At 43.6% G+C, this 22955-nt stretch overlaps 1 protein-coding gene across 9 annotated transcripts in view; it reads right to left on the bottom strand.

The window, feature by feature from the left end:
* The window catches only part of RECQL5 (RecQ like helicase 5), a 62515-nt gene that overhangs the window by 28214 nt on the left and 11346 nt on the right, over positions 1–22955 (bottom strand). For 3 of the 9 annotated variants that reach the window (XM_069951704.1, XM_069951699.1, XM_069951700.1), the window contains exons 2-8: positions 18271–18430; positions 17752–17873; positions 15416–15934; positions 14084–14189; positions 13877–13988; positions 13426–13588; positions 12183–12265 (exon numbers count right to left, since the gene is read on the bottom strand). In XM_069951704.1, the coding sequence (XP_069807805.1) occupies positions 12183–12265; positions 13426–13588; positions 13877–13988; positions 14084–14189; positions 15416–15934; positions 17752–17873; positions 18271–18421 (1256 nt within the window). In that variant the 5' untranslated portion in view covers positions 18422–18430. Of the gene's footprint in view, positions 1–12182; positions 12266–13425; positions 13589–13876; positions 13989–14083; positions 14190–15415; positions 15935–17751; positions 17874–18270; positions 18431–19584; positions 19849–19872; positions 20389–21959; positions 22321–22623; positions 22830–22955 lie in introns of those variants that run through there. The other 6 variants (XM_069951697.1, XM_069951705.1, XM_069951703.1 and 3 more) reach the window with 5 other exon arrangements.

The following is a 22955-nucleotide window of genomic DNA, read 5'->3' as shown; positions in this document are numbered from 1 at the left end:
AGCTGTCACGAGGTGCTTGAAAAATAATAAGGAAAGTCATACTCACCTGCCCTGATTCCTGCTGGTCGCTGTCTATCAACACTGCTTCCTGTGATGCTCCACCAAGCAGGAAGCAGCTGCTCAGGTGATAGCTGGCAATACAGGTGACCCACTTCAGCCAGTGATTGGCTGAGAAGGCAATTCCTAAGGGGTTGACACATCACAGTAACCAGCAGTGAGCAGAGGAAACCAGGGGCAGGTGAGTATACAGTTTGTTTTTGTTTTTTTTAAATCATACTTTAGTTCACATTCTTGCTGGAGAGACAATTTGTTTTTTATATTTTTCTCAGGAGCAAGGAATTTTCATGTCAATGTTGTTTTGAAGGAATGATCGAGATAGAATAAAGATAAATGATGGGCAGAGAGGGAAAAGGATCGAGAGGAGGAAGGTCAGAGAGAATAGGAAGCAGAATAGCAAAATTCAGAGGTAAAGCAAAGAAAACAATGAAGGTGTGGAAGTAGGGAAGTAGAGGCCAAAAAGGCCAGGAAGGATCAGGAGTCTCCCACATGAGGCTACAATGTTTTATTTAGAACAAATTTACATCAGTCCAAACCTTTGTAATATAATAATAGTAATAATCCTGCACCCGACCCCCCCATTCTAAAGTATCACTCCGGTATGTGAATTACATAAACAAATATACAATTATGAAAAAAGAAAACAAGTATGATGTGAATGTATGGGTTACATCTATGTCACCGGTGCTGAGCCAGCGGCACTTCACTACACAACGGCAGGATGTGCAAGCAAAGCAGCAGACCCCCGGATCCCTCAATAGCAGCCATACAGACTGACTGTACATTGCAGAGTAACAGCAGTGTTCATCTGTCGTGATGATTGGTCGTCCCCTACTGACAAACAGGCCTGCTCCCAGCACAGCTCTGTCTACAGGCAGCAGTAATACATTAACCAGGGCTAGAGGAGGAGGAGGAAGAGGAGGAGGGAGAGCAGGGCCGGAATAAGGGCTTCAATCTGCACAACAAAAGGGAGAAGACTCATGTAACAAGAGCCGCAGGTCACAGAGGAGACCCAGCGTGAGAACAAGGTAATGTCATCTCATAGCCACATGTGCTCGCATCCTAGACAGTCACGGCAATGTATACAGAGCTTCTCCACAGGGCCGCACACGCTACCTACACACATGACGTCCTAAAGGTCAGTCATTTTCAAGTACTGACCCTCCAAATAGAGACCCGGTGGTTTATAGGGACTATAAACTATAAAACTTGCCCTCCTCCAATAGGAAGCAGACTCTCATATGAGGCCCCTATCTGTAGGCCAGAATTTTGGGGAAGAGCAGATATGCCTACTTTTCATGCATGCTTTCCCCCATTCAGCATCCCCCTAGCTGCACCCATGTCATCCGCAGGGGGGGGCTGATCAGTACTGCAATGTAATATTGAAAAGTTAAGTCCCCATGGTGGGACAATAAATTAAAGTGTAAAAAAAACAAAAACACCCACCATAAAATATTAATAATAAAGTAAGATTCATATATAATCCCCATAGCCCCAAATACAAGAATAAATGTTGAAAAAACAGTACACATATTTAGTATCTCTGCGTGCATAATGACGCTGGCAATAAAATTATTACATGATTAAGCCTGTGCGGTGATCGTGGAAAATAAATGAGAAAAATGCTAAGTTTGCAATTTCTTTTGCATATCGGCCAAAATTTGCCACTAACCTAAGGTACAATATATCACAAAAGATAGTATGTAAGCTGATGCATGCGAGCAGGGACCTCACTCCTCATGTATGGATAATTATATGTAGATCTCTGTAATGTCTATTTTTTGTCTATGTATGTACCCCCAGAATTGTAAAGTGCTGCGGAATCTGTTGGCGCTATATAAATAAAAATTATTATTATTTTTATAATTAATTATTATTATTATTATCTCAGAATCAGAAAGTAAAGCATCACATAGCTACAACTGCATAATGTGGGACAGGGTGGATTTTTTTTTTTTTTTTTAAATGGGCTCTGGTCTTAAAGGCCAAAATCAGTCCAGTCCTGAAGGGGTTAAAGAATAGAATGGCCAGTTCTAATCCATAAGATGGCAATACTCAAACAATGGGACAATGCACAGAAAAATCCTAAAGTAATGATATGAGGTTTGTCTGATTGTTTTTCGGTTTTAGAGATACAATGTCCTATACTAGATTCTATTGAATCAGGAAAAGCTATTTAAACATTTTGTTAACACTGCAAACTAGTTCCATTGAATCATAAAAAGCCTTCTTCAAACGTAATGGATGACCTAGAAGAATCTGTATATAAGGTCATTCATTAGTGAAGGACTTCTAAAGATGCGAAATGGAGACTACACTTTATCTGACACACACAATGGAGGCTAAAATATATTTGGAACAGCCATTCAGTTGTAGTAGTACTACAAACCTGCAGCTATAATACTGATCACATAGGCTCACACATCAATGTACATGTCTGCCCAGCCATACACAATCACTATGTATGTATTTTTCCTTTACAGGATGGGACAAGACGCTGCCCAGATCCTAGACCCTTCAGCTCCTATTCTGGAAAACATAAAGAACAGAATATTGGGGGATGACTGGGCTCTGGGAGGTCTCGTGGTGATCGGATCCTTTTGCCTGCTCTTCCTGATATTTCTATTGTTTGCCTCAGTGTTCAGCTGCTGTCACTGCCACAAACGTAAATCGGCATATCGATAAGACGAAGCATCGGGATCTACCTGTATACACCCCCTGTACTATATGAAACAAGAAGCGTAAAGGGGAGATGGTCACATTGGACATTAGCTATTGGATGGGCACACGTCCTATACAGACTGCAGACCCTCGGAGGGCCAAATGCACTCTAGTCTTATGGTGCAAGCAGCAACCATTCCCCTAGCCAGGCTTGTGTAGCATAGTGTTTGCTGAAAGTGATCGCTAACAAATGGAAACATTTCTCACATTCCACATTTTGTACATTTTATAACTTCCCTCACTGGTAACTTCTCTGACAGTCACAAGGTCTCGCTGGTTGGTGCTCACCCCTTTACCAACCTCTCATGTTTGTTTGCACCTTAAAGTGTCACTGTCGTTTCGAATTCTTTGCAGAAATCAATAGTACAGGCGATTTTAAGAAACTTTGTAATTGGGTTTATTAGCCAAAAAATGTATTTTTATCATGAAAAAGCAGTTTGAAGCTCTCCCCCCTGTCTTCATGGTTCTTTTATGGAGAGGGGATGGGTTGAGGGAGATGAGGCACCAAAACAGGACAACAAAGAGTTAACTTACAGCTACATCACCAGCTTTCTCCTATGACATCAGCACTGACCTCTGACCTCTGAATACGGCTTTCACACAGGTCCTGCTGTGTAATCTTTGTCCTCTGCTCTCTGCTGGTGACTAATCTCCCTCCTCCCCCCTCCCCTCGCCATAGGTTACACAGAGCTCCACTGATGTAAAAGAGTTGAGATTTCCTGATAATAAGCAGTGCATGAGAGGGGGGGGGCTGGGGAAAGTCTTTTTGAATGCAGATAATGGCATATTTACCTAATAAACCCAACTATAAAGTTTCTTAAAATCGCCTGTACTATTGATTTTTGCAAAAAAATAAAATATATATATATATATATATATATATATATATATATATATATATACACACGACAGTGACACTTTAAAGCATCCTACACATGTAACTAGGCCTCCATGGTGGTTTCTACTTTCTACTCTGGGCTAATTTATATTTCCTTAAACACGTCTTAGGGACCTATTCCACAGTAACGATAACCGTCCCTCATAGAAAGGAAAATGGAGGGTGTCTGCAGGGAGCGCCTGACAGGTGAGAGAAAGAGAGCTCAGCCACATACTTCTACCCGCTGGTTCTAATGATCGGTGAAGATCTCAGCCCTCAGACCCCCACCAATGGAAACTTTTTAACACGTCTTAAAGGGGTACTCCACTCAAACATAACATTTGATATGCTGCTGTCCATGGTGAGGCTAAAAATTCCTCCAATACTTGTTATTAGCTATTCAGTCTCCTTCTCTCAGTTCTGAGCTGCGGCTTTCTGCTGGCATACAAAAATTTGTGTGTGAGCCTCACTCTCTGTCTCCCCCTCCTCCCTTCTGAGACGGCAGATGTAAACAATTCCCTGGTAGGCTGTATCTGCAACACTGTATCTTCTTTGTAATGCTGGAAGGGTTAATCACAGTGAGTTCATTAGCAACTTGACCTCAGAATAACCCTCCCAGCATTACAAAGAAGCTACAAAGTTGCAGATAAAGCCAGTCAAGGACTTGTTTACGTCACCATCTCAGAAGGAAGAGAGAAGGAGGGGGAGACGGAGAGATAAGCTCACACACAGATTTTCGCGTCTTCAGCAGAAAGCAGCAGCTCAGAACTGGGGGAAGGAGACAAGTAGAGAAGTATCAAATTAATTGTTAGTCTCACCATGGGTAGCAACATACAGTATAAAAAATTGTGTTTAAGTGGAATACCCCTTTAAGTTTTTTGAAATGACAGCGACTTGTTAACGTGTTGAACCTGCACCGTTGTCTTTACTGTAAACCTTGTTGCTGGAGATGGCTGCTGGTGTTATCTATCTTGTCTATGATTTATATACTGTTTGATAGAATTTAAAACCAATAAAATTCTCAGTCTGAAAACAAGTGCCATCTATCATATGCCACCAAGACTGCCAGCCAGTCCGAAACATTAAAAAGAGCAAAAAGCTATTCTGTAAACATATCGGTGACTTTTGGAGGGGGCCGCGTTATATGACAAATGAATATGACACAGTCATCAATGCTATTAACAGAAATCATAGCAATGGCAGCAAGGGTGGGCACACATGTCCGTCAATCCGCACCCATCCCCAAACATGTAATAAGCTGGATCTGTTACATCTGGTGCTTCGTAGACTAGAGATGAGGTATGGCACCAGACATGTGGACTATCTGCCCAGCTGCCACACACCTTGGTTGTGGAGAGTCACAAAGCTACATAATCCAGGGCAACTAGTAGTGACTAATGCTAAGTCTGGTCCAATGTGATATTCTCATCAGCTTCAGTGCAGCCTCCCCCCATCCCCACTCAGGTAGCATTACACCCAGCACCCACCCATGTACATATTCCTGTGGACCTGACACACATACTCTCTTGTCCCCAGTGCAATGACTCCAGTATAGTGTACGCCACACAATGCCGCCAAACCCGCTTCAGTGCTTGAAATCTAGAAGGGAGTCTCCCGTCTCGATCACCATCCTAGGTGTGGATACTGAGAATGTTATTAGAGCCGGACAGGAACAGGTCACACCATCCTTTGTCGGGCAGGTTTACACTTGCTCAGGTCTTTCCTAATGCAGAATTAAAGAATTGTATCTGTAGAAATGACGGGATCATATTCAATGGGAAACTGTATTTAAAAAGTTAAACAAAACAAGGCTTAGCGCTGGGATGACTCCAGCTCAGGGATGGTTTACAGGCCATTAACCCTTTGTGTACAGTATATCAGCATGTACCTCCAGTGTTGCTGTCCCCACCATGCTGCATGGCGAGACGCAGCACGCGTTGGGTGGTCGGGTTGCCAAGGCAACTGTATGATGCCCAGAGAATTCCGTGAATAGGATGCAACATGTATTCTGCTGCATGACACATAGGAGAATTTATTATTCTAATGTATACATTACATAAAGACTACTATGTTACAATATACAAAAAAAAACCTAAAAATATTCTAACACAATGAAAACACTTTGTTTGTACACAACGTGGTAGAAGTCAAGGTTTATGGAGCCGTTTCAGGGGGATAAGATGTATACAGTAAATGAAAGACGCAGCATGCACCCAGCCTTATACACACCCAGCTCGCGCTTCTATAAAGCCAAATAACCCAGCTATATAACAGGTGTATATGAGCTACCCCAGCGCCCCATGTTATTACTAGGAGGGTGGGATGGCACCATTACCTGTTCTTATGTAATAGTGACCTATAACAAGCAGGAGTTATGGACACAATCAGTAACTCCACATCCGGTACATACAGTATGATATGGGCTGGAAATAATGATGACATCCTGCTGATAAAGCCATAGTATCTTCCATCACTAAAGCACACCTGTCGCAAAATATTTTTTTAAAGGGGTTGTCCAGCAAAAATCTTTTTCTTTCGAATCAACTGGTTTCAGAAAGTTATATTTATTTGTAATTTACTTCTATATAAAAATGTAAATGCTTCCCATACTTATCAGCAGCTGTATGTCCTGCAGGAAATGTTGTTTTCTTTTTAGTCTGACCCAGTGCTCTCTGCTGCCACCTCTGGCCGATACAGGAACTGTCCAGAGCAGGAGAGGTTTTCTATGGGGATTAGCTGCTGCTCTGGACAGTTCCTGTCTCAGACAGAGGTGGCAGCAGGGAGCACTGTGTCAGGACTGGAGAGAATACACCACTTTCTGCAGGACATACAGCAGCTAAAAAGTACTGGAAGACTGGAGAGAATACACCACTTTCTGCAGGACATACAGTGATAGTGATAAGTACTGGAAGACTTGAGATTTTTAAATAGAAGTAAATTACAACTCTATAAAACTTTCTGAAACCAGTTGATTTGAGTAAGTTATTTATGTTTTTATCAAAGCTATACATATGGCCAAACTGTGCTCCATGCTCCCTCTGTGCCGATATTTGGTCTTTTCTCTGTTTAAAAATAAGAGACCAAACACAGAATAACCTAGTCACACAAGGAAAGACTCCTGTTCATCATGCAGGTTGTATATCAACTGTTATTAACTTTTACTAATTATATTATCAGCTCTGCAGCTTACCAGGAGACAATAATGTCACTGTGTGGTTACAGAGGCTGTGGGGCTGTGTGACAGGAGAGCCGACCATACAATGCGAGTACCCCCAGGATTCTCTGCTACTGAATGTGCATGAGCAGTGAAAGGGGACACCTAGTGGCCATATGAATAACATTTATTGAAACACAATTTATTGCAAAACTGTGCTCACAACCCATTGATATATATATATATTTTTTTACAAATCATAGCCAATTGTGGTAGAAGAGTCTGTCCTCTGGTTAATGGTTCCCTTTAACTCCATAGAGGCCATGGTCACTAGTGACATCTGCGCTACGTCCTAGCCTGTTAGGTCCTGTGTGAATCACAGTCTGGCTTGGTTTATGTTCTATGTTAATGCAAACGTTTTCCTCATCAAAAGGTATGAAAACGTATGTGTTAGTATAGGCCCTGATTTATACAGAAAAACATATGCAAACATCTGTTGTATCTTCATATATTTTTTAGCATGTATTTCTGTCTGGTTTAAAGGGGCAGTGCGGCGCTAAACATTTATTCACAAAATAACACACATTATAAAGTTATACAACCGGGTTACATACAGCAGAATGAAAATTCCGTTGCAGGTATGTAACCCCATTGAACTTCACACTACCAGGATTCATAGTGGATTTCGCAGGAAACTCGCAGCGTGAAAACCGATGCGAATCCGGTACATGTAAAGCTACCCTTATGCAGTAAAAACGATGTGTGTGTGTGTGATTAATGCAACTTCTAAATTTTAAAGGGGTATTTCACTCAAACATAACATTACATATGTTGCTGCCCATGATAAGACTAATAATTCCTTCCGTACTTGTTATTATCTATTCAGTCTCCTTCCCCCAGTTCTGAGCTGCTGTTTTCTGCTGAAGACACAAAAATCTGTGTGTGAGCTTTTCTCTCAGTCTCCTTTCAGAGACAGCTGATGTAAACAAGTCCCTATCTGCAACTTTGTAATGTCGGGAGGGATAATCACAGTGAGTTCATCAGCAACTTCACCTCAGAATAACCCTCCCAGCATTACAAAGAAGCTACAAAGTTGCAGATAAAGCCAGTCAAGGACTTGTTTACATCACCATCTCAGAAGGAAGAGAGAAGGAGGGGGAGACGGAGAGATAAGCTCACACACAGATTTTCGCATCTTCAGCAGAAAGCAGCAGCTCAGAACTGGGGGAAGGAGACAAGTAGAGAAGTATCAAATTAATTGTTAGTCTCACCATGGGTAGCAACATACAGTATAAAAAATTGTGTTTAAGTGGAATACCCCTTTAAGTTTTTTGAAATGACAGCGACTTGTTAACGTGTTGAACCTGCACCGTTGTCTTTACTGTAAACCTTGTTGCTGGAGATGGCTGCTGGTGTTATCTATCTTGTCTATGATTTATAAGAAGCTCCCAAGTAGCAGGTACAGCTGGACAGGGTCTTGTTTATAAACAAAAAGTGCAAGTGCTTACCGTACATACTCCCCCCAGCATACACACAATGAAACCTGCTCTATAGATAATAAAAAAGTGGGCTAACAAAAATGGCAATACGTGACTGATCCAGAAGAAACAACATAAACGTCTTTCCGTTCTGACATTAGACAGAAGCAGCGCCATAACTGGAGAAGCAAAACAGATCACCACTAGTGTTCAGCTAACTTGCCAAAAGTTAACAAAGTTTGGCAACAATCATCCGAACCCGAACACTGTGCATATGACTCCCGGCATCTGGGGAAGTTGGACCCGTTCCTTGGCTGACCTCTAACACTTTGACACTGACAGGCCGATTATCATTTTTAGGAGCGCTTGTTGCCAATGATCTGAAAACCTCAGAGGTTTCTGTTAACCCTTTTGTGTCTGTGAAGTGACAGGCTGCTCAGCCAATCACCGGCCGCGGCGGTCCCTTCCCGGCCAGTGATTGGCTGAGCAGCCTGTCACTTCAGAGTCCGGCTGGGAAACTTTACCAGTGGTTACAGGGAGAAGTAAAGAGAACACCAGGGAGCGTGGAGAGGTAATGTAGAAACTTCATTATTTTCTTTACACAATCGTCAGCCATCGGCCGCACATCACTATTACGGTAAGTTCAGACTGAGGAATCTGTGCGGGGTAGTGGCGGCGGATTCTGTCATTCGCCACCGCTCATGGCCACGCCCACCTTTGCCCATACCATAGACTCTATTCTATGGTCGGGACTCCACCGTCCGTCCAAAGAACGAACAGGTTCATTCTTTGGACGGACGGCATAATGCACCAGACCATAGAATGCCGTGAGTGGTGGCAAGTGAAATAATCCGCCAGAACTTCTCTGCGCGGAATCCTCAGTCTGAACATACCCTTACACATAGCAATGTGCGCCCAGCAACTGATGATTATAGGTCAGGACCAAAAGACATGATCAGCCGATGATTGTTGTCATCAGCTGATCGTTGTCTTTATTATACAGAGCGATGGTCTGCCGAATCGGCCCGACTCAGCAGATTATTGCTCCGTGTAATAGAACACTAAGGGCCTTATTACACAGGACGATTATCGTGCGAAAAATCGTTAAATCGTTCGAATTTAAACGATCATTGTTCTGTGTAATTGCAGGAAATGACCGAAAAATTGTTAGTATATCGTTGATCGTTGATTTAGATCTGAACCTAAAATGATCGTTAATCGTTCGCTGTAACTCCACATTCGTTCGCTCAAGTTCCGCGTTTTTTTCCACTAATCATTCAGTGTAATGGTGCGTTTACACAGACAGATTTATCTGACAGATCTTTGAAGCCAAAACCAGGAACAGACCATAAACAGGGATCAGGTCAGAAAGGAAAGACTAGGATCTATCCTCTTTTCAAATCCATTCCTGGCTTTGGCTTCCAAAATCTGTCAGATAAATCTGTCTGTGTAAACGGCCCATAATAGCACATTGTTCATTGTTACACTGGAGGGTGGAGTGGGGGGTATAATAGTAAAGCAAGGAATGTAAAAGTAACTGCTTAGGCTGGGTTCAATCTACGTTTTTGCAATCAGTTTTTTTTCATCCTTTTTTTTTTTTTTGCAAAAAATTGTTTTTGTTTTTTTATGGACACAAAAACGTAGTCAACCTCTTTTGTGTCGGCTTAAAAAATGGAGATTTGTTTTGATCCCTTTTTTATAATGGAAGTCAATGGAAAAATCGGATCAAAGCAGATGCACACAAACGCATCAGTTTTTTGCAAAAAAAAGATGAAAAAAAAAGAAAAACTGATTGCAAAAACATAGTGTAAACCCAGTCTTACATTGTAATATAGTATATAACCAGACCAAAGAAAATGCAGATGCTATACAATTATATATATGTGTCCAAAAGTAGCTGGACAGTATGTGTAATAGTGTTATGAAGGGGAGATTTATCAGACATGGGGGGAGATTTATCAAACATGGTGTAAAGTGAAACTGGCTCTGTTGCCCCTAGCAACCAATCAGATTCCACCTTTCATTTTCGCTGCGTATACGGTGTGTGGGTTTATACCCTAAGGGTACAAACACACACAGCGTATACGCAGCAGATCTGCAGCAGATTTGAGGGTGCAGATTTGATACTGTGTTCAGTTATTTAGATCTAATCTGCTGCATATCTGCTGCGTATCGCAGCAGTAAATACGCAGCGTATATGCCGTGTTTGTTTGTACCCTAAGAGTAACTTGAATTGAGAGCGCTTTGCAAAAGGAGCTCACAAAATTGCAACTTGGTTTAAGGGTTCCCTGAGGAAGATAACGAAACGTACGTAGGGACGGCTCTGTTTGGTGTTCCGGCAGCATGGGTGAGTGCAATAACATTGGATGGTAATAGTAGCTGATGTTAGACCTCTTTAAAACTGAATAGAAGCATAGGGGACATTAGGAGGCTTTTAAGTTCTCTGATAAAAATTAGTTATATTTTTTTATGAACTAAGCTCAGTGTTCGTTTGTATAAAATATAGTGTGGGTTGTTTTATTGATAAGGTGACATCTGGTGGTGCAGGGTGGTACTGCAGCCTAAGTTGTTAAGATTACCCCGTTCCCCTTATCCCAAACCTTGTGTGTAACTTGGTTTAAGAGCATTGCTTTGGTTTAAGAGCTCCCTGTACTGGGTGGGAGGGGGAGTGGGGGAGGGGTATGTTCTGCTTAGAGGGGTCTACAGCACTGTACTCTGACCCAGGAAGTCTCCCTCACCTTCCAAATCATAGCAGATCCACCTCAGGCTGGGGATTGTATCAAGGGACAGGACTATGGAGGTAATCTCTTCATAGCTGTAACCCCTCTCTCCCCAGAGACAGAGAGTGCTGCTATACTGTGCTCACCCTATACCCTGCTCATCCCTTCCTGCAGTCTCTGTCAGCACTTGTGTTTCCCATCCTCTCCACTCCTGCTATAATGTGCCTGCACTCACACTCAGCTATACACACTGCTTCTATAATGTGCCTGCACTTACACTCAGTCATTCACACTGTATAGAAAAGCTTCTGTCACTGTCCTCCTGCACAGCTCTGTGATTCTCACTTCCTGATTGGTCAATTCTGAACACACACACTTCTCTACTTCTCTATTCTAGCCAGTTGTACTACGCTGCTGCATTATGGGGATTTGCAGTTCCACATAAATATATATATATATATATATATATATATATATATATATATATACATACACATATATATATATATATATATTTTTTTTTTTTTTTACTCTTTTCTTTTCCCTTCTGCTTACATACATTTGTTGCTCAACAGAAATCAATAATCACAATTCACCTAGGAAATACTATGGTCAAACATAACCACAGAACTCCAAAGTCAATGTACAAAAGAGTCTATTAATAATAGCAAAGCAAAGACCAAAGAATAAAGAAATGCAGGTTTCATAACAAAAAAGGGTTAATGTATTTTGATGCACAAAAGATATACTACATGTGATACTGCATCAACTAAACGTGTTAAAAAAAAACAACAAAAAGGGTACTCCCATCTCAACCAATATAGTTATATTTGTAGGGCCCCTCAAGCTATATATTTTTGCAAATACATTCACTTATCAAACTTGTCTTCTTCTAATATTCCGCTCTTTCCCTCCTATTATTGCCCGTTGTCTAGGTACCAACCACCACTCTGCTCTAAAAGCAGTGGTGGGGCTAAAATTACTAATTGCCTGTGTGCCATATATTGGTGTATCAATGAAACGTAGAGTGGGTCTGAAGCCTGTATATAGGAATGGCCGCACTTGTACTACATCTCCCCTGTAGCGGCTGCTTCAATGGAAGGAAGAAACAGCAACATCCTCTGACAATGTCACCAATGTAGGGATTAACAGAGAAAAAGAAAATGACGACTCACCCAAACTCCTCACAAAAATTCACCATTGCCTCGAACCCAGCCATTGCTGCTTTGTCCGATGCTTTCACACTTCCTCGTTTTTCCTGAAAAAATAAAAAACACACTTTCCTTTAATTTAAGGAATTTCCTAAGGTAGTAGAAGGAAATAGAAAACTATTTTTTAAAACAAAGTAAATAAGTCTGGGGTTTAAAGGGGTTTCTAGCGATATAAAAACGTATCCACGGGATAGGGGATGAGCGTCTGAAAGAGATGAGCGCAACTCGTGTATGCTCGCACCCCACTGAACCCCAGCATGTGGCATTAGATTAGCAGTGGATGAAGAAGTTGGATGCAGCCCTAGGAAGTCCTGGAAAACATGGATACAGACTATGGCTATGGTCACACACTGTATAAGACCGGCCGATACGTGGCCTGGCCGGGTCACAGAACAGATCATCCTGGCCGGTACTGCAGTACCGGCGGGATGATCTTTAGTGCTGCTGAGTTTTGATACGGGCGCATCCGTGCGCATCCGCATCAGAATTCTTCACTGCACACAATGGAGCGTGCCGCCGGAGCTTGAGTAGCGGCTGCAGAAAACTGACATGTTTCTCGCGGTCCCGCTTGGGATCCCGGCTGGAGGGTATACCATGTGTATATAACAACGGCCGTGAATACCGCGGAACTTATGTTGTGGGAACATAGCCTATGGTTGTATCAATGTTCTCCAGGCAGCCTTAGTGCTGCATCCATTTTCTTTAGCCACCTGTAATCAAAAGCCGCATGCTCGGTGCGGAGGGACCCAAGAATACTCAAGTTGCGCTCATCTCTAGTTTCTAATCTAAAGGTTGGATTATCATTCCCCCCCCCCCCCCCCCCCCAGCCACAAGAACCTGGCCCCAACTGAATGGAGCAGTGGGTCAGCGCACCCCATTCATCCTTTGTGGAGCCGCAGAGATAGTCAAACGCTGTTCTCGACTATCTCTGGCAGCTCGAGAATGAATTAATTAATGGAGAGCGAGAAGACCCACCACTCCATTCAGTGGGAAAAGAAAGAGTCTGTCATCATTCTCAAGATCACAGGGGACAGGAATATTCTTCTCTAAGACAGAGACAACTCTAGGATGTCTGAGTTGCTCCAGAGATATGAATATATATTCAGATACTATATCTAATATATTCAGATAATCCGTCTCTCTATGGTGAGAGAAACCATTGTAACATTCCAACCATTATAGAGGGAAAAAGTTCTTCCTTACTGACCTGTAATTGTGTAATTTCCTTTTTGATCAGGAAGCTCACTTGGTCCCGATCGGTCCTGGAATAATACAGGCGACAAAAAGATGGCTTGCCATCTCGACCTGCTCTCCCAGACTCTTGATAGTAGCCAGCCAAAGACTTGGCAATATTCCAGTGAGCGACAAACCTATAATATATAAGTATTGGACAAGAACTTTTTCATCACCAAAATGATTCATGTTATACCATTTATCGCCCATCGTATACACATTAGACCAGAGATGGGGAACCTTCGGCCCTCCAGCTGTTGCAAGACTACAATTCCCACCATGCCTGGACAGCCAAAGCTGAAGCCAAAGTTGAGTGCTTGTGCCAAAGAAAACTTTTTTTTCTACTTTACACCATAAAGTCAGCAAAACTACAATATTGTGTGATTGTATTATATAAAAATAATGAAGAATACACAATTACGCACCTTACATTGGCTTTATCAACCCCCATTCCAAAACTGATGGTGGCCACAATCACAGGAACCACTTCCTCCATCCACTCGTTCTGGATGGTAACTCGATCTGCTGATTTGAGACCTAAGAGATGAGCAGAAGTTTTGTCTCCTTTCTAATGCAAAGGAAAAGACGGGAGTGTAAAAAGAATGTAAAGGGTGCCCATGTCTGTTACTCACCTGCATGGTAGGCCTTAGAGGGGACGCCTCGCTGAGACAATTGAGTTGCTACCTCTTCACAAGCATCTCTGGTCCTACAGTACACTATTCCACAACCAGAAAAACGCTACAAAAGCAACAGGCAGGCAAAGTGGTGTGAGATCACAGGAATTACAGACTCTTAGGGCTGGTTCACACTGAGCAAACACGGCGCAAATTCTCGCCGTGCTCAGTGTGCTGCTTTGAGCGAATGGGAGAGCGCGTGCCTGTCCGCTCGCTCTCCTCCCCGCTCAAAGAATGAATATGTTCATTCTTTGAGCGGAGAGTGGCGGCAGCGGATCAGCGCGCGCCCTCTCCATTCACTTAACAGCAGGACACTAAGCACGGCGAGATTCCGCGGCGGAGAGCTCTGCCGCGGAATTGCGCCGTGTTTGCTCAGTGTGAACCGGCCCTTATAGTCAAAGTATCAGTTATTTTATATAGTGCAGAGACCATAGAAGATAGCTACGCTTTACAAATGTCCTGTATGGATATACAGTAGATGACTGTATATCCAGATTCTGCACTCAGCAGCAAATGCATCGTACAGCTCCTGCACAAGAGGCTAAACCATTTTCACTCTGTCGATGCCCAAATTTCCAAAAACAAGATAAAACTACTAGAGATGAGTGTACCTCAAGCATGTTACGGTTTGTCTAAACCCAACCGTTCATTATTTGATTAGTGGCGTCTGAAGAAGTTGGATGCAGTCCTAAGGCTGCCTGAAAAACATGGATACAGCCATAGGCTATATCCATGTTTTCCAGGACTCCCTAGGGCTGCATCCAACTTCTTCAGCCACTGGTAATGAAATGTCAAGAGTCTGAGATCGGATGAACCCAAGTGTGCTCCAATAACTACTGATCTAAAGAACACTTAGGCCTCATTCACACGATCCGTGCCACGATCCACGCCATGATGACCAGAGGAGGATCGCGGCAAGGATCCCCCAAAGTGCAGCCCCTCACCGCTGGCAGCAGGGATGACAGGAGCACAGAAGAAAACTACTCCCCTATTTTCCCAGTGCCGGCGGACGTGAACTGGACGGCGAGGGAGACGTAGGTGAGTAGTTGTATTCTGCACTCCTGTCAATTCTGCTGCCAAGCGACGCGGGGTAGGGGTGGGGGTGCCGTGATCCCCACTAGGACATGTCCTTTTTTTTGCAGTGCAAATTGAAGTGGGGGTCGCGGCACGGATCGTGTGAATGGCTGCATTCACTTGAATGGTTCCTAAAATTGCCAATTAACAATTTTACGGGACATGTGAATGCAGCCTTATACGTTGATGCTAAATTGTGATCTTTTGTCTCATTACCCCAGCAGAGTTCTTTTCTCCCAGAGCTTTCAAGCAGAAGTCCTTCATATTGCCATATGGATCTCCCAGTAACTCTTTTATCTGTATATCGTAGAACAGGTTACTACGAAAGCAGGGCGTTTTGAACATTTCAATAGGCTGGCGTAGCTTCAGCGAAGCTATAATGTCGTCCTGCACTTGTTTGGTGGCAGTGGCGGTGAGGGCAACGCAAGGCGTCTGTGGCAAACGTAAACGCAGAGATCCCAAACGCTGGTAATCGGGTCGGAAGTCATGGCCCCAGTCGGAAACACAGTGAGCTTCATCTATGATGAGGTAGGAGAGGAGGCCCCGGGATAGCAGCATGTTCAGGGTTGGCTGGAAGGATGAGGCTACGCTCATTTCAGGGGTTATGTACAAGAGTTTGATCTTAGGGTTCTCGCTCTCCAGGTCCTGAAGGATTTTCTTACGCTCTGCTGATGGCAGCTTGGAATTCAGGGAGCAGGCGTTAATCTTTAGACATATAAGGTGGTCTACCTGATCCTATACACAGAAAAACAGAGACAGTAAGGGAGACCTCAGTGCACATATAAAAAGGGATACATAAATTGTCATTTACACATATAACTTTGCTGTTAACCTCTACTACATTTGCTTGGAGAAAGAATTTAGGTCAAGTAGTAGAAGTAGTATGACTATAGGATGGCAATAACGCATATGAGTAGTATGACTATAGGATGGCAATAACGCATATGAGTAGTATGACTATAAGATGGCAATAACGCATATGACTAGTATGACTATAGGATGGCAATAACGCATATGAGTAGTATGACTATAGGATGGCAATAACGCATATGACTAGTATGACTATAGGATGGCAATAACTCATATGACTAGTATGACTATAGGATGGAAAAAACGCATATGAGTAGTATCACTATAGGATGGCAATAACGCATATGAGTAGTATCACTATAGGATGGAAAAAACGCATATGAGTAGTATCACTATAGGATGGCAATAACGCATGAGTAGTATGACTATAGGATGGCAATAACGCATATGAGTAGTATGACTATAGGATGGCAATAACGCATATGAGTAGTATGACTATAGGATGGCAATAACGCATATGAGTAGTATGACTATAGGATGGCAAAAACGCATATGAGTAGTATGACTATAGGATGGCAAAAACGCATGAGTAGTATGACTATAGGATGGCAAAAACGCATATGACTAGTATGACTATAGGATGGCAATAACGCATATGAGTAGTATGACTATAGGATGGCAAAAACGCATGAGTAGTATGACTATAGGATGGCAAAAACGCATGAGTAGTATGGCTATAGGATGGCAAAAAGACGTATGGGTCTGTGGGTCTGCAGTTACAGATAGTGCTACGGATGAATCAGGCCTAAGAAACTTGTTGCCCCACAAAAGTTATACAAATCCTCAACATACACTTATTACGGGAAATGCACATAAAAGTGCTTTTTTTCCCTGCACTTACTACTGCATTAATGCCTCACTTCCTGGATAAAATGGTGATGTCACGACCCAACTCCCAGAGCTGTGCGGGCTGTGGCTGCTGGAGTGGATGATGGCAGGGGGACACTGAGGGTCACAGCGCACTGGAGGGACACTGAGCATCCCCCTGCCATCATCCTCTCCAGCAGTAGTGAGTGCAGGGAAAAAAATACTTTATGTGCATTTCCCCAAGTGTATATTGGGGATTTATATAACTTTTAGGGGGCAATACAATACTTTAATAAAAAAATTTAGACGGACTTCTCGTCCACGTAGCTCCATTGATTCTCACATAGGAGAGAGGTTTTCATCACACTAGGGGCCCGCAGGCCTGCTCCCAATGCCTTGGGGTGGGTCGGTGCTCAGGAATAGACCGGGGCTGCATGCGGGAACCAAGCGGCGGTTCAAAAAAAGGACCGTGCCACCAGCATCCCTGCACCAGCGCCCGTCTGTTAATGTAAAAAACCCAAAGCGATGTACCTGACGGTACATTCACTATAAAGCAATATTGTCATTTTTATGAATTTCTGGCATGTTGTCTAGACATGTCAAAAGTTTAGATCACATCAGGTCCCAGTCCTGAGACCTGCTGCAGTCAAGAGTTACAACCAGAGGAAAGTGTATGGACACCCACTCTGGCCGATTACAGAAGTCAGGCTCCAAAGAATATAACAGAGCCAGATTCCTGTAATCAGATGGATCAGCAGCTGACCAGGAAGTAGTCCTATCTATCGGGTCTCAGGACTGGGACCTGGTGCTATCTAAACTTTTGACAGGTCTAGACAACACTATACAATAACAAATTAAAAATTGTGGTCAATTACCTGAATCAGAGCTATCAAGGGGGAGATGACAATGGTGATTCCTGCAGCAAGGACTGCTGGGAGCTGATAACAAAGAGACTTACCAGCTCCAGTTGGCATACATACAAATACATCTTTATCACCTAAGAAGAAAGAAAGATACAAATTAACATTAACAAATTTATTGATTGATTTGCATTTGTTGATAAAGGAAAATTCTGATCTTAGGTTGGGACGTTATCTATTGATTTTTCCGCATGGTTAGGCCACTTTACTGGGTACCATTCAGGTGGTAAAAGTCAGCAAATCTCACTTGGCTCACCAGGTTCTTGGCTACCTCCAGGGTGCTAGCCCCTGCTGATGGCCTCCCAATAAAGATGAATGGGGAGCCCAGGTGTCAGACCCCCATCAACCTAAAATTGTTAGCTATCAAACTTATCTGCTACTAATATTACAACCCCAGACACCACAGTATATCAGAGATCTTGTGAGCGTTATGGCTGACTGGTGTATCCGGCAGATGCCATAAACATACGTCACCTTTAACCACGGTGCGTGTCGCATTTTCCTGCAGATCTGATCGGAAAGTGTTAAATCCAAAAACATTCTTCAGGGTGGAGAGGATTTTGCATTTAGAGCTTGATGAAGATGATGAAGAAAAAGACGGGGTGCTCATGTCTCTGGATGACATACACCAGTCCTGTAAGAAACAAAGCAGCTTCAGTACAAATCAGAATACTCAGTAACAAAAAAAACACTAATGTCGTCGAGATGCTGCAAGTTCCTGCAACAGATTTCAACTTTTGCTGCAGATTCGCAAAAAAAAAAAAAAACCACACACATTGAAAGTATAAACTGGAATCGTCACACAGTTTTAACCTTAAAGGGTTTCTAGTGAAAACCTACAGCCTATCCTCAAGATAAAACACAAATGTCACTGACAGAGTGTGCTGACCCCAGATGATCAGATGCAGCACCTGGATCTATATAGTGAATGAAGCCAGATACATAAGGCTCCGTCCATTGTGTAGTGGCCGTGCTAGGTTCATTGAAGTGAATGGGATCTGAGCTGTAGTAACCTGGCGTCACCCCTACACAATGTGCAGAGCATCTGCTCTCACCCCATTCAATGTGTTAGTGCTGGGTGTAGGATAGGCCAGAAGCACGATTTTACTGGAAAACCCTTTTGTAAAACAATGGTAAATAGTGACCTGTTTACATTCATTTAATTTATTTACATGTAATTGGGTTTATTAAGCAAATATGCCATTATTTGCATTCAAAAAGACTTTCCCCAGGCCCCCCCCCTCTCTCTCATCCACTGCTCATTATCAGGAAATCTCAACTCTTTTACATCAGTTGGGCCTTGTGTAATCTATGGAGAGGAGGGAGATTAGTCGCCAGCAGAGAACAAAGGATTACACAGTGGGACCTGTGTGAAAGCCGAATTCAGAGGTCAGAGAGGTCCTTGCTGACTTCAGAGGAGATAGCTGGTGATGCAGCTGTAAATTAACTCTTTGTTGTCCTGTTTTGGTGCCTCATCTCCCTCCACCCCTCCCCTCTCCATAAGAGAACCATGAGGACGGGGTGAGAGCTTCAAACTGCTTTTTCATGATAAAAATACATTTTTTGGCTAATATACCCAATTACAAAGTTTCTTAAAATCGCCTGTACTATTGATTTCTGCAAAAAAATTTAAACAACAGTGACACTTTAAGCATGGGCCACCAGAGGATCCTCTGCAGACCCAGGTGTGTGTATTTTTCAGTACTGATTCCATGAGCCATCAAAACAGAGCTGCAAGTGCAAAGGAGTTTCAGGAGGGGATGGTCTCCCCTATGGCGTCATGTATACCTTCTGTGGAGCCAAATGATGAAAACTAACATGTGGCCACATGAAGGAAGGAGGTGGGCAACATAAGGTGGCATGGTGGGGAGGACCAACATCTATGTAGCACACAACTCTGGTGCCATTACACGCAGATCAGTGCAAAGGAACAGCAGATAAGTTGTCCATAGCAACCAATCAGATTTCAGCTTTCATTTTTCAAGGCATATATAAAAATGAAAGCGGGAAGATTGTTGCTATGGGCAACTGCTCCTTTCTGCAAGGTTCCCTAATACCCCTAATTAGTTTCATAACTTGTTGCCCTTGGTAACGGCCCAGTCAGGCATCCACTTTCCTAGGAAGCTCATACTCAGTTCAATCCCAGTCACATGATCTGTCCCATTAGTAGTGGCAGTTAGTTGGTTTTCACTACCCATGCAGCAAGGGGGATTGTGGGAAAGTGTCTGCACTGTAGCCTGGCAACTGCAGGGTCACAGGTCAGAGAGGAAACCAGGAAGAAACCAGATGTATAGGGCTGAAAAAATGGTCCGTTTTTTTTGACGGACCAAAACGGACAAAAAAACGTTGCTGACCCTATTTTTCTGGACGTTAAAAAAACGGATCCGTTAAACGGATGCTGAAAACGCAGTGTGAACCTAGCCTAACCTGGCAGCAATAAAGGTTTACAGTGGTACCTTGGTTTTCAAACTGCTCAGAACTTATTTTCAAGGCAAGTTTGCTTCAGTTCTCAAACACTTTTCGGGCCCCCAGTCTTGAAGTACAGTGGATTGTACCTGGTGAGTTTAGCACTGGTGAGGCTTCACGTACAGTACAGTGCTGTATAAGACTGCTGGAGTGCATATACAGTGCAGTAGTAGTACAGTCAGTGCACCACCATCTCCCATCCTGTACTGTATAAGACTGCTGGAGTGCATATACAGTGCAGTAGTAGTACAGTCAGTGCACCACCATCTCCCATCCTGTACTGTATAAGACTGCTGGAGTGCATATACAGTGCAGTAGTAGTACAGTCAGTGCACCACCATCTCCCATCCTGTACTGTATAAGACTGCTGGAGTGCATATACAGTGCAGTAGTAGTACAGTCAGTGCACCACCATCTCCCATCCTGTACTGTATAAGACTGCTGGAGTGCATATACAGTACAGTAGTAGTACAGTCAGTGCACCACCATCTCCCATCCTGTACTGTATAAGACTGCTGGAGTGCATATACAGTGCAGTAGTAGTACAGTCAGTGCACCACCATCTCCCATCCTGTACTGTATAAGACTGCTGGAGTGCATATACAGTACAGTAGTAGTACAGTCAGTGCACCACCATCTCCCATCCTGTACTGTATAAGACTGCTGGAGTGCATATACAGCACAGTAGTAGTACAGTCAGTGCACCACCATCTCCCATCCTGTACTGTATAAGACTGCTGGAGTGCATATACAGTACAGTAGTAGTACAGTCAGTGCACCACCATCTCCCATCCTGTACTGTATAAGACTGCTGGAGTGCATATACAGTACAGTAGTAGTACAGTCAGTGCACCACCATCTCCCATCTGTTACAGTGCTGGGATGGGGAGGAGTCTATACAGAAGAGGATAAGTAAGGAGTTAGTGACTACTGTACTATAATTGCTGGTTTGGTTGAGTGTTTCTTTTGTATAATGTACTGTACAGTATATAGTGCTGCTCTGTAATGTCCTGTATATTATAGTGCTGTTCTGTAATGCAGGGGTTACACTGGGCACTTAAAGGAAACCTGTCATCCCCCCAACCCCCCCCCCCCCCGCCCCGCCCCGCCCCGTGCCGGGGTGACAGGCTCCCGCCCCCCGCCCTCCCGTTAGATCCCCCTATACTTACCTCATCGCGCCGGGTCCGACTTCCAGAGCCGGTCGGGTGACTGAGATTTCAGCGCCCGAAGCCCGACGCACGTGCTCACAGGAGAGTCCGATGCCCATAGAGAATGACGGAGCATCGGACTCCCCATTAATTCTCTATGAGCATCTGACTCTACTGTAAGCGCGCACGCCGGGCTTCGGGCGCTGAAATCTCAGTCACCCGACCGGCTCAGGAAGCGGGACCCGGCGCTTTGAGGTACGTATAGGGGGATCTAACGGGGGTGGGGAGCCTGTCACCCCGGCACGGGGGGTGACAGGTCCTCTTTAAAAAATGAGTATTGTATGTAATTATTGGAACCAATTAAACACATTTACATTATTTCCTTTGGGAAAACACTGCTTGGTTCTCAAACTGCCTTCCGGAACCAATTACGTTTGAGAACCGAGGTACCACTGTATATGTGACCAGAGAGTCATAAGGAACTATAAGTGACCTGACAGACATAAAGAATTACAGATGACCTGGTAGCATTAAAGGTTTATATGTTACCTAACAGCCATAAGGGACTATAGGTGACCAGACAGCCATAAGGGACTATAGGTGACCTAACAGCCATAAGGGACTATAGGTGACCAGACAGCCATAAGGGACTATAGGTGACCTAGCAGCATTAGTGTGACCTGGCAGCCATAAGGGACTATAGGTGACCAGACAGCCATAAGGGACTATAGGTGACCTAACAGCCATAAGGGACTATAGGTGACCAGACAGCCATAAGGGACTATAGGTGACCTAGCAGCATTAGTGTGGCCTGGCAGCCATAAGGGACTATAGGTGACCAGACAGCCATAAGGGACTATAGGTGACCAGACAGCCATAAGGGACTATAGGTGACCAGACAGCCATAAGGGACTATAGGTGACCAGACAGCCATAAGGGACTATAGGTGACCAGACAGCCATAAGGGACTATAGGTAACCTGGCAGCAATAAAGGTTTATAAGTGACATGAAAGTCATAAGGTACTATAGGTGACCTAGCAGCAACAGACATTTATATGTGACTTGGCAGCCATAAGGGACTATATGCGACCTGGCAGCCATTAGGGATTATAGGTAAGGTGACCAGACAGCCATAAGGGACTATATGTGACCTGGCAGCCATTAGGGACTATAGGTAAGGTGACCAGACAGCCATAAGGGACTATATGTGACCTGGGAGCCATTAGGGACTATAGGTAAGGTGACCAGACAGCCATAAGGGACTACAGGTGACTTAGCAGCATTAGTGTGACCTGACAGCCATAAGGGACTATGACTATCTGCTATGACTGTCCCAGCATGTTAGGCCTCATAGATAAACCACGTGCACTTGATAACAAATCAGATTTCAGCTATTGTTTTCGCACAACAGGTTAAACAATAAGAGCTGTACTGCGCTCAGTTATACAAGCTGCACTCTGATTGGTTATAGAAGAATAGAAGCTGTAATGTGATTGGTTGCGCCGCTCCAGCTGTTCCCCCACACGACATCCCTGCCCTCAGCC

Source organism: Dendropsophus ebraccatus, chromosome 14, assembly GCF_027789765.1.
Source record: "Dendropsophus ebraccatus isolate aDenEbr1 chromosome 14, aDenEbr1.pat, whole genome shotgun sequence".
Classification (NCBI taxonomy): domain Eukaryota; kingdom Metazoa; phylum Chordata; class Amphibia; order Anura; family Hylidae; genus Dendropsophus; species Dendropsophus ebraccatus.
This window is presented reverse-complemented; position numbering and strand designations above follow the sequence as displayed.